Consider the following 12,187-nt stretch of genomic DNA (forward strand, 5'->3'; position numbering starts at 1 on the left):
AATACTGCATCCTCTACATGGCAGGAGTAAGAAACATGGTAGGAACCTGTGGTCCATGCAGCTGAGACCACCCTAACTCCAGACACAAATGTCACCTGGCTATGGCAGAGGTGTCACAGAGCTACACTCAGGGTAACCTGGCAATGTGGAGGTGGCCCAACACAGCCAGTGCACCACCAGCATCCTTCCCCATGGCTGCCTGATGCCAAGATAGGGACATCACTGGCTGCTCCATCACATTCCCATGCCGCCTTTGTCCCTAATGCAGTGACACCCATACCTCCAAACACCTCCCTGCCTCCTCCCACCTCTCCGTACCTGCTGGGCTTGTCCCAGTCATCTTCACTGAAGCTTCCATCCATGTAGGGGTAGTTTTTCCTGGGGTCTGCTGGAGGAGTGCTGCTCCTTTGCCTGCTGTGTCTCCACTCGTGTGGATGGAGGGCTATGCCGGCAGCCTGGGGTATATAGGTACCTAGGGAAGGCAAGAGGGAGTGGAGGAAGAGAAAGGGCAATACCTGGTCAGAAACCCCAAATGGAGTGAGACATGCAGAGCCAGGAGAGCCTCCTTCCCTAGGTCCCAAACGTGAGGCCACATGGATTGCACACTTTCAATCTCAGTCATCCAAAAGCAGTTCTTCTGATCTCTTCTGGCTTTAACCAAGGCAGCTTCTCAGGATGTTGACATGGGATGCCCCATTTCTCCTTCTGTCCTGTGCTTCTCAGTAGTTTTATAGTGTGGGTCTGGGATCCACAGACCTGGGAGTACATGTACCCACAGATGCAGATCCTGGCCCCAGCCAGTTCCAGCTGCGGTTAACAGCTCCTGTTTCCACACTGAACCCAGCAGAAATGATGTTGTTGAATCAGCCACCTTTAAATACAAATCCTTCAAAGGGCAAAGGGAAGATCTTGACAAGCTTCCCTCAGCAGTGGTAATGAGGAAGGGTCAGTTCTGATCCTAAGGGCTGCCAGCTGGTTCCCTCAGAATTCCCATGCCCTTGGGATCAACTGGTGCAGGCACAGGAAACTGCTTCATGGATGTGTGCATGAAAGGCAAGGAATAGGATGAAAAACTCTGCTGACTTGAGAGCAGAGGAGGCTCATCTGTATCACATTTGACAGGAGATCAATACAGACTGTTAGTATGATATCAGACAAGTTTCACTACATCTACCCCCATGGACTTTTCCATACTGCAGTGCCTTACTCCAGAGATGAAAATCCATCACTACCAAGTCACAAGATCCTCGGGTCTCATGAGAAGCTGCCAAAAAAGAAAACTTCCAAAACAGAACATTCCACAACAGTGTCAGTGCCATCTGCAGTAGAAATAAATCTCCTGAGTCCCCTGCCCACCTCCTAACTGCCCATTCAGTGTTTCAGAGAAATCCTCAGAGCCTTTCCAAGAAACGCCATACGCTCCCATACACGCTGTGCCAAGCGAACAGGAAGAAGTAATGGAGAAACATGTAATTAAGGGAGACTTCACCTCCTAAACAGCTAAGAGCACTGGAAATACCCAAAGACAACGCCAACACTTTCTCTGAAAATGCCAAGGCCTGTTATTTCACTTAACTGTGTGTTTCCTCTGTGTGTTTTTAAAGGTTAGACTTCTCTGGAGAGAGCCCCAGGAAAATTGCTTGCCAACATCTTACAGCAGTGAGAGGCACACACCGCCTGCCAGAGCAGGACAAGGGCCCTGGATGCAGGTCCCTGCTGCGGGTGGGCAGCAGGTCTGGGCTGGGCACAGGGGCACGTGTCCAGAGCAGTCACTTGGCGCCGTTATGAATTCACCTCCTAGTTCCAGAGAGAAGGGCTAGATCCTTGGGATTCAGAGCCACCTGGTGGCATGTTCCCACCATGCCCAGCACAGCTTCCCAGCCAAAATCCTTCCTTGAGCTGTTTCCTACTGCTGTGGATGAACCCAAAAGCCGACAAGGCTGCAGAGCCTGATCTGTAGTTCTCCATTTGGGGTGTAACCCCCAATCTCCCGGCTCTTTGAATCCCAGGTTTCCCTGCCCCCTACCTTCCCTGCCCATCTCATGGGCAACCCTCCAAGCCCTTCTCCCTACCTTTCAGCATCCCCCTTCCCAGCCAGCACCACTGCACCACCATGCAGCCGAATGCAATTACCAGGGAAGACAAGAGAGCCCCTGAAGCAAAGTTGCAGTGTGTGGATCTTGGGCAACTTGGCACCAGCCCCACTCCCTGGGGCTCTGTGCTCAATTACTTGTTCTCAATTTACTGGGAAAGTAATCACTTCCCAGTGTCCAACTTGTGCTAACATTCAATTAGATGGAGAAGGATTGCAGCATTATGAAGGCTAGGGGATTCCTCCTTAATGATGCCTCCAGTCCCAACTGTGCTCCCAAATTAAGACTTCAGACCAACAGAGACTGAAGGAAGGTGCAGGGATAGGGAAAGAGACACCTGGGCAGTGCTGTCCTTTGAACTCAGAGTGCAGTGAGCACAGCACACTCATACTTTGCAGCAGCACCCTGCAGCATCCCTCCCCATTTTCACATTCTGTTCTGGACAGGAGTCTTTCCACCAATTTCCTGCTGCAGCATTGATTCAGGATTTTGGTTTGTTTCAACACAGGCTAATACTAACTTACATCACTAAATCTGAACTGGTATAACTATTTTCCAGTGCTTTTATCCAAGTAAAAATATATCCCCATTACTAAAGTATCCTCTATTCCAGTTCCACATCTGCTAGAAGCTACAGCTGAATAAACCTGACCTCAAAGACACGTGTTCATCTCATCACTCACTAGAGAGTTAGAGATACTTTCTTGTAGTATTACCTTAATTATTTTGTTAAGCAAGTGCTTCTAGTCACAAGACATTCTTGTGGATTTTAAAACATCATGAAGAGGATTATTATGTCCTACAAGGCCTCTCTGGAGAAATAAAAGTGAGCTATGGACCAAATACTCCGTAAAACATACGGCCACTGAATACTGTCTCTGATTATGCGAATTATAAAGTGTTGTAATGGTTTTGAAAATGATGAGAACAGTATGATGCCATATAAGCCAGAACAAATGTGCCAATAAAAGCCTAAAACAGATACACCAACTCAAAGCACCACATGAGTGCATTCTAAAATACATTTTGTTCCTTGCTGGAAGTGAGAAGCCATACAAATGTGGTCAGGCCACAGGCTTTGGCTCATGTTCAGAGGCAAGACCTAGAGAGACCAGAAACTCCTAAGAAAACACAACCCTGGCTTACCTTGACTTCCATACCCAGCATCAATGGCAGAGCCATCCCAGGACTCCACAGTATTGTCCACACTTGGAATTGCGGTGGAGTATATCTCAGACAGCTTGCTAGTTTTCTGGGAGTCTGTCAGCTCATCTTCTGGGTCGCTGACTTCATTTATGCTCCCCGACTTCTTGGGGTAGGACTCTGCAACCAGAACATCCTGCTTTAGCAGGCACGAAGAGCAAGCCTCAGGGAAAAGCTTATGCTGACACGGGAGGAAGCCCAGGTACTGTAAGTCTTTAAAGTACCTCTTTAGCTCTTCAGAAGTAGCTGAGAAAGGCATGTGCAATGAAGCTGAAAGGATTTAATGCATTACTCTTATCTCAAGATGAATCAAGAAAAAATGCCTTTGTGAGTTTTTAGCACAAGAAATACAAGGAGCAGCCATGGGGATTTTGAGGATTACCACATATGAGAGGGTTGGGACCTAATCTCAATTCACAAGCGCATCTTCCTGTGCCTTTGGAAGCTTCCTCCAAACAGCACTGCCCAGAGACGTGTTGGCCCCTGCAAGCAATACCCTGTAGCTTCTCTGGTCTCAGAGGGGCTCCTTTACACTCAGAGCAGCACCAGGGCAGGTGCTGGCAGCAAACTTGGCTACAAACAGATGTTTTAATGAGACTGCAATGACAAACACCACTGCTGAAATAACAGCCCTCTTCCACGACTGTACAACCTCGCAACAACTCAAGGCTAATCCCAGAGTCTCCCATGCAGTTCCATGACAACAGCAGAATTCTTGGGTGTGGTATTTCGAGGCTGGTTTTCCCCTGACTAGTGATTGGAAAATTGGAGCTGAAAGTGAACCATGAAGCTCAGACCTTCCCTTTCATTATTTCAGTGCTAACAGGCCCTTATTATCATTATATCAAATTTTGTTTCAGGCAAAAAGCTATGCAAAGAATGATTTCTCAGCACAAGCACTTCTTTGTACTGAATATTTTAAAGTCCTTGTTGATTAGATATCCTGTTAGCCGTCCACACCCTAGATTTCTGACCTGAGGGATAAAAAGCCCTCTCAAAGTCTGCATTTGTCAATGAGGACAGATTATTTTACCAAACAAAGTCCGGTGTCCTGAAAGTCCCTATTTTCCAAGCCTTCAGAAGATTGCTCACCATGATTAACTCAAGATTACCTTGAAATTTTAATTACACCTGCTTCATTCTCAGAATGATTAACAAGTCTCCAACAGGCACTTGCATGTCAATTATTTTACCAAGTGGCTGTGACAATGCAAGTGTCAGCAGGGGCAAAAAAAGAGCATTTCAGACCAAAGACCAAGACATTTGGCTACAGGGGAAGAGACTGGGGCTTCTTGAAGAGGAATCAGTTCCCCATTTCTACCACTATTTGCCATGTCCCTACTCCCTGCCCAGTCTTCATCCATTTGTAAAACAGGTGCATTCCAACACATTTGCAAACCTCTTTGAGGTCTATAAAAATTCTATGTTTAAGAGTGATGCCACTTTTTCAGATGCAGGACAGGCATTCCAAGGGCCATGCTAGCTTGGAAAAGCTTTATCTCTTGATTTCTTCTAATTCCCATAGCACTCTGGACCATTGGCTGGGTAAGTCCAGCCAAATCTACAGACTGCAGAAGCATGGCACCAAAAAAAAAAGGGAAATACTGGGGGTAGGAGAGATTGAAATGAAGCCAGAATGCACCTGTTACTTTTTGAATTTAATGAAAAAGCCTCTGTTTGGCTATGGTTATGCAATCAGGGAGAAAAGTTTGCATGATCTCTCTTTTATTCCAATCACCCTTCTGTCCCCAAGAAACAGTGGCCTGCCAGTCTAAGTATGCTTCTTCTTTTTTATACCATGTCAACAACAGCTTCAAGGCCACAGGGAGCTCTGCAGGGAAACCAGAAGGGGATCCCTAGGATGAAGTTAGATGCTTTGAATATTGATTTTAGGACCCCAAGCCAGGAAAATAGGTGTAACAAATCTATTGCCAATTGTTTTCAAAAAGTTTAATTAAAAATAGGGGATTTTTAATGGCTTCTACCAACTCAGAGTCTTTTTGCTTGCTTAGGGGGGCTGTATTTTCAAAAAATCCCACATTCTTATACTTCTAAAAACAACTTCTGCTTCACTTCTGTGTGAAACACCGACACAGGAAGTGGCAACAACAGTACAAGGTGTCAATCCAAATTAAAAATTACTCTTGCCAATAAACCTGCTGTTTCATCTCTTCCCATCACCACAGAGAACCTCTGGGTTGCCTTTTCTTTCGTCTGTGAGTCAGAAGTTCAAGAAACACACACATTGTCCCACTGTGCCCAGCCATGCCCATGACCACACTGCCTCATCTCACCTCCCACAAGACACAGCAGAAATCCCCCAGCAGTGGCTGCTCCATGGCCTGGGGTCCCTGCTGGGGTGAGCCTGCCCCCTCCTCACCCCAGCTGCCCAACTCACTCTCTGTCTGCTTCTTGATCTTGAGGGTGACGGTCTCTCCTGCCATCTGCAGCAGGTGGATGGCCTCGCTCAGCGGTTTGCCCTTGAGGCTCACGTTGTTGATCGCTAAGATCCGGTCCCCGATGTGGATGGCTCCGGTTCTGGAGGGAAAAGGCACTGTCAGAAAGTCCAGAGAAGCAATTCCTCTGGAAGACAGGACACTCAGCTGTCGCTTGAAGCAATTAATTCTCAGCACTTTCAAATAATGTCTTTGTTCCCTCTTGGTACACTCTATACCTCTGACTTCCTCTCCACCACATACCAGAAATCCATGTCCTCCCCATCTTCCATGTGCACAGACATACAAATACACATGGCAACACATGAACTCCTCAAATCCCTTGGGAACTGGGACTGCAGACCAGCTTATAGACAAAACAATGGGGTTTAAAGCAATGGGGTTAAAAGCACAAGCATTTTCAGTATGTGGAGCCCAACATGATCATCAAACATGGAACTGAAGGACATGTTCACCCTGATGGGAAGAAATTATGAGACAAACCTAGAAACCTATTGGAAAAAACCCAAACCAAAAGAGCTGAACAAAATTGCTCATGTGTGTGCAAGCATGAGCTGAACCAGCTGCAGTTAATGATATGCTTAGAGCTCACGCTACTCAGCTACAACCCTGTGATTTTCTCCACCAGCTTGGGAAGAGGTTGTGTTTTATTGCTCAGCCATGTTCCAGCACTGGCTATTGCTCTCACCTAGATAAATCCTCAGGCTTCAGCAAGAGGCACAAGCAAACTAACAAGTCACAGCAATTCTCTCCCTTCTCCATCCTTCCCGTCTGTCTGCTCACAGACAAAGGCTCACTTTACCTCTTCCCAACAAAGCTCTGGGAAGAGAAGACAGGGCAGGATGTGTCCATCACCAGAACTGCTGCCAAGGCTGGAGCTCACACTTGCCACTGGCTGGACTGAGCTTCTCAAACTCACATTCCAGCTCCCAAATGGCAGCACATGAGAGCAGCAACCACCTCCTCCTCCAGTACTGTGGGAGGTTCTGCCATCAGGAACCTCTGTGATGGAGCCAGAAGGAGACGCAAATCTGGACTGCAGTATCTTTATGTCCATGGCAACTTGTCTCCCTCAGGTTGCATCTCCAAACTGGACAGCAGCTCCTGCAGAACTGGAATTTGATGTATCCTCGCAGCAAAAACAGCTGTGTGGCTTTCCACAAAATATCAAAGTTCTGTATACACACTGCTGTGAAACATCTACTATAAGTACATCAAATCAGGAAATGCAGCCAAGCAGCAGGCAGGACTGCTCAGGCTGTGGCTCCTTCTGCTGCTGAAGTACTCAGCAGTGCCATGATGGTCCCACCAGCCACTAGATGTCCGTCTTGTCCCACTCAAATCAGCCTGGAAAAGCTGTCAGGGAAACACTTGTGCGTTCAAACAAATTACAGATCAAACTGGGACCGGAGTATTTGTCTTAACAGTTTCATCTATTGTAGTCCAAAAAATCAAGCTAAACTGCTGCCAGTTTACAGTTGATCCTTCCCTCACTGCAGTGCTTCAGCATTCAAGGGTCGCCTGCTGTATCCCTGAACTCAGCATGGGGACATATCTATCTAAGACACCAGCCCAACCACCCAGCCCTGAACAACATGACTGCTCTGCAGTAGCTGTGAAAGTCTCTCGGCAGGGAAAAATATAGAAATAATTAAAGAGAAAGGTCACCTTCAGCCAGGTATTTTTCTTCAAGGGGGAGAAAGCAAACCAAAGTCTAGTCCTCTCAGTGCCCTGTGAGGACAAGCAGACAGAAGCTGAGCAGGACTGACAGAGAAAGAAGTTTTCAGCTAATGACCGTCGTGCCTCTCTATTACTGTCAACAGTCCTTAGTTCACCTCAAACAGAAAGCAGCCTAAGGAGCCATGGGCAGCATGTTCCTTTTTGCTCAGAGGGGACATGCAAGAACAGAATTGAGTAACAGGGAAGTGGAAAGGTGTAAAAGGGGCTGCAAGCACTACCCAGCAAGCACTGGGGAAGAGATGGCTACAGATGTGTGGTAGGGATTTACTTGGCACATGGGCAGGGCCACCATCCCTTTTCCTCCCTGCCAACATGGCTTGGCATGGGACACTCCTGGACTCTCCTGGACTCTCCTACAGCCACCCCCATCTACTTGAGCAGGTGGCATTAACAGAGGCTGGTCAGGCACTTTAAAATGTCAGCAATAGCCAAAAATTGCTCTTGGAGAACCATTACACCTCAATCAGAATTGAACAATATTGTTCAGGCACACTCCCTTTCTCGAGAAGAAGGAGAACAAGTCCTATGGCACTGGCTTAAGCCATCTGCAGGCACTCAAGGAGGGGACACTGTAACATGGAAGAGAGCCACAGCTCAACACCAATTTAACAGCCTGAGCTGCCTTTGAAGGTTTTTATAAGATCAGACACAAGGAAAAAAATGTTCAAGGTCAAGATAAAACCTAAGTCATCTGAATCTGAAGCCTTTCTGGCTTAGGCAGCCTGTCAACCACAGACAGATGTGTGACAGATCCTAGAGGACACCCTGCCTCCCCCACTGCCAGCAACCCGAGACGCAGCACAGACTTTCACTTGTGCCTCTGCAAGAATGGCCCATGGATTCCCGTTATCAGACACTGGGATCAGGTCCACCACATGTCAGTGCTGCTGAAGCATGTCCTGTGCTCCAGCAAGAGGCAGCATGGGCTTGGATTTAAATCCCTGCCTTTCAATTAGAGCCTGGCTAAGGGCATCTGTGGCACAGATAAAGGTAGAGACATCAGGAAAGGGACAATTTAGGATAATACTAGGAGCACCCCTCTTCCCTTGACAAGGTCGAGTCACCCCCTTCTCTCACTCAGAGGAGAGAAAAACTGCACCTTTCCTGCAAGCAGCCTTCATCCCAGCGCTCCTCGCCTTCCCCTCAGGGAGCCAAGGTTACCCAGAGACATCCCTGTGCTGCTCTGTCCCCACGCTGTCATTTGCTACTCAGCCACGGCGAATCTGCTGAACAGCTCCATCACTCCTCTCACAAGGCTTTTCATTCCTCACCGCCTGCTCACCCCTGATCAAAATTCAGTAGTGCTGCAGCACTCGCCTGCACTACGCTTCTCCACAGAGCAGTCGCCGATGTGCATCCAAGTTCAAAGGAGGAACAGCCATGGAATTGCAAAGGGAACTGAGATCAACAAAGGTACAAGAATGTCTTCTGACACCTGACAGCATTTGAGCTGGCTGTTCTTAACCTCTCTCATGCTGGGTTGCAGGTACAGTACAGAAGTGTTATATAGAAAAGCCTTGGACACTCTGTGGCTATTTTATAGGGAAAAAGACCAAATCCTACAGTGACAGGCAGTGATATAAAATCCCCAAAGAGAACAATCACTAATGACTAAGTCCATCCCCTTCCTTCCCAGGAGACACAGACATTCTGCATGCCGCACACCAAAGGGAAGCAATGGAAATGCACAGCAGTGTGCTGAGAGCTCTGCGAACACAATGCAGAAAAGGACACAGCTAAGAGGGAGTGTGGCCTTGAACAGAAAGAACCAGAAGGCCAGATCTGCTGTCAAACATCCCCAAGGTCTTGCACTTTACACTGGTTTGCTCAGGGGTTTTTTTGTTGCTGTTCTGCCTGTCAGGCAGCACAAAGTAAGAGACCCTTAGAGAAGCATGAGTCAGGACTGCTGAAATGATCTATTTACAAGTCACAGCTCCCGTATAGAAAGATTAATTAAGATAGAGTGTATGACTCAGTTCCACCTCATACTCTCAGGAATGTCCTGATCCTTTAAATCCCACACATCCACGTATATTCAGACCCAGGAACACAGTAACCTCCCCGGTGGTTGAAGGTAAATCTGCTTCTATGTTTATTCAGTATTAAATGCTTGGGCACACCAACCCTGCACTGAGATACTTCACATGTAACACACTGAGCAACCAGCCAGGACAGGTCAGAAGACGCCTGAGATCCCTGGTTTCAGCAGGACACACACCTGCAATGGCCATAAGCCAGTTTAGCAACACGGGAGTCCTGGACAGAGTCTATGGTGGTTTCATAGGCAGCCCAAGCACTCTCCTGACACAAGGTGTGCATGGCAAATCCCAGACCAGGAAGCACCCCTGTGGAAGAGGGGCAGATAAAAATGTGTTCCTGGCTGCAGAATTCACCTGACTCACTGGATTTGACTTTTCCTGAAGTGCCTCTCTCATTGCCCAGCAGCACAGCCCCCACCACCCTTCTTCATGTCACTTGGTACCTTCAGAGCACTTTTCCTTCTTAGCAGACTAAGACACCAAAGAAGAGTTTATGACAGCAGAGGAAACTTGGCTTGGTTCAAATCAATTCAACTGTTCTGCCCCCAAACCTCACCTCTCTGCCAGCCCTCGTTTAGTCAAGCCTGAAATGACAATAGGATCAAAAGGTTCCTCCGTCCCAGAGATGGTTATTCCCAAAGGGCCCCCATATCGCTTCAGCTCCACCGTGTAGATAATAGCACCAGTTGTCTCCTGCTCATCTGAAAGAGAAAACAGGAATGCTGAATTATTTTCATTTCCCATATAAAAGTAGTCATAGGAAAGACTTGGAGCATCTAGAAGCAAAAGCCAGAAGTCTTCAGCCACACTCTTACCAAATAGGATTTTAACCTTCCAGACATCACTTAAGGACAGAATAACAAAAATAGACTATAATCAATTGGAAAGTAGTGACCGGACAGCAGCAGCCCTTATCTCTGTTAGTTTGCACTACCTATTGGGAAATGTCATTACAGTGGACAGGCACCAGTTTGCATCAGGATTTCTGTACCAGAGTTATCTTCATCCTTCCTAATCTTCAATTTGACCAGGTCTTCACACTGCCTTAAAATCTGCACAGCATCCTCCATTGAGCAATTGTCGAGTCGGATGTTATCAATGGCTAACAGCTTGTCTCCCGGCTCCAAAGTGCCAGTTCTACATGGAGAGGAAAAGAAAACTAAGAGTACATTTGTATTTGCCTTTCAGATGCCACAACACATTCAGTTCTGCAGTGGAAATGACAATATTAATTTTTACTGTCCTTGATCTTTTCTGGAAAACAACCATGAGCTGAGTGTGGGACACCTGTAATTTAAACAGAGGACATTTGTGTAGAGCATGTATCCACACAGAACCAGCCAGGAAGATTAGACGAATATCCTGGGTAACCTACAACCCTGAAGATGCCTGATGTTCAACTGACATATTCTACCCCTCATGGAAACTCCTGTGTGAGCACTCTTAGAAATGAGCCATGCAGCCACACTAAATTCCTCTGAATGCCTTTCTATGATGTGTTGGGATCAGAGGGGAAGTCAATAAATGCTGAGTTACTTGCACAGTTCACCAGTGCCCACAATTCACCCCCTCTGTTCACCAAAGGAGAAGCTGAGACGTGGCAAACTACCTGATGAGCCATAGCACCTCCTGGGATATATGAAGCCCTTTACCACATGCTCTTAAAAGCTAAATATCCATCTCCTAGAGAGCCAGCAGACATCTAAACCAGTGCCCTGGTCACCTTCTTCATTAGCTCAACTCTATTTGCTTCAGTACAGACAGTTTTTATTGCAAACCCTACTGTCTAAGACAAATCTCTAGTGCTGAGATCTCCTTGGATTCTGGCAATACCCAGGCCCAAGTGCTACTGCATGGGCTCCATTCGACTGCCCTGGTAGACATTCTATCATGGATGGCCATTTTGCAGTGGGTTTGACAGATGGAAAATCCTGCACTCACCTGTGTGCTACACTCCCCTTCTTGATGTCAGAGATAATCAAAGGATCCCCAAGCTTTCTGCTTGCAGCTGCAAAAGAGACACATGGTACAAAGCTTGGTGTTGAGTTTGCTGTCCAGGACAGGGATGGTGGATGCTTAATGGGGAGAAGCAGACATAAGGAAAGGGGATTTATATTCCCTTCACAAAATGATGCTTCACAGTTGAACTCTGGAAGCCCCTGAAGAAAGAAAGAAAAAAAAAAAACGCAAACCCCCGCAACATTTGTTGGTTGCCCTTTGCCCAGGTGAATTTCATTTGGACTCCTGAAGGGGAGGACATGTGGAGTCCAGCAGCAAGAGGTGTCCAGCAGCAAGAGGTGGCACTCCCAATCCCAGCACTGTCTATCACCCCTCACCACCCCTCACACACAAGGGAGCCAATGGCCATGGCTGCAGTCAGAACTAGCACTGCTGCCTGGAGAGCACCCAGCTCAGCCCTGTGCTCCATACAAGCATTTCTGTGTTCTTCAAGTAAAGTGGGCTGTGAAATTTTCCAGGTAGAAAAGAACCCAGGGAAAAAGTAGATAAAGCACAGTTTTCCAGCTGGTTCAGATCTCTAGGGCACTTTATCATACAACCAGATGAATCAGGGGTGATTTGTGGTGGAGCTGGAAGGGCTGAGTAGTTTCCAACTCTTATCTCCTGGTCAACCCTGATAACTTTTTCAGCCCATGAG

General features: G+C 47.1%; 1 protein-coding gene across 7 annotated transcripts in view; it reads right to left on the reverse strand.

The window, feature by feature from the left end:
- GRIP2 (glutamate receptor interacting protein 2) overlaps nt 1–12,187 on the reverse strand; it is a 266,417-nt gene that overhangs the window by 12,840 nt on the left and 241,390 nt on the right. For all 7 annotated transcript variants that reach the window (XM_039558979.1, XM_019280444.3, XM_010390121.4 and 4 more), the window contains exons 15-20: nt 11,473–11,539; nt 10,523–10,668; nt 10,088–10,232; nt 5,695–5,834; nt 3,240–3,416; nt 319–472 (exon numbers count right to left, since the gene is read on the reverse strand). In XM_039558979.1, the coding sequence (XP_039414913.1) occupies nt 319–472; nt 3,240–3,416; nt 5,695–5,834; nt 10,088–10,232; nt 10,523–10,668; nt 11,473–11,539 (829 nt within the window). The remainder of the gene's footprint in view (nt 1–318; nt 473–3,239; nt 3,417–5,694; nt 5,835–10,087; nt 10,233–10,522; nt 10,669–11,472; nt 11,540–12,187) is intronic.

Source organism: Corvus cornix, chromosome 12 (genome assembly GCF_000738735.6).
Source record: "Corvus cornix cornix isolate S_Up_H32 chromosome 12, ASM73873v5, whole genome shotgun sequence".
In the NCBI taxonomy this organism is placed as follows: Eukaryota; Metazoa; Chordata; class Aves; order Passeriformes; family Corvidae; genus Corvus; species Corvus cornix.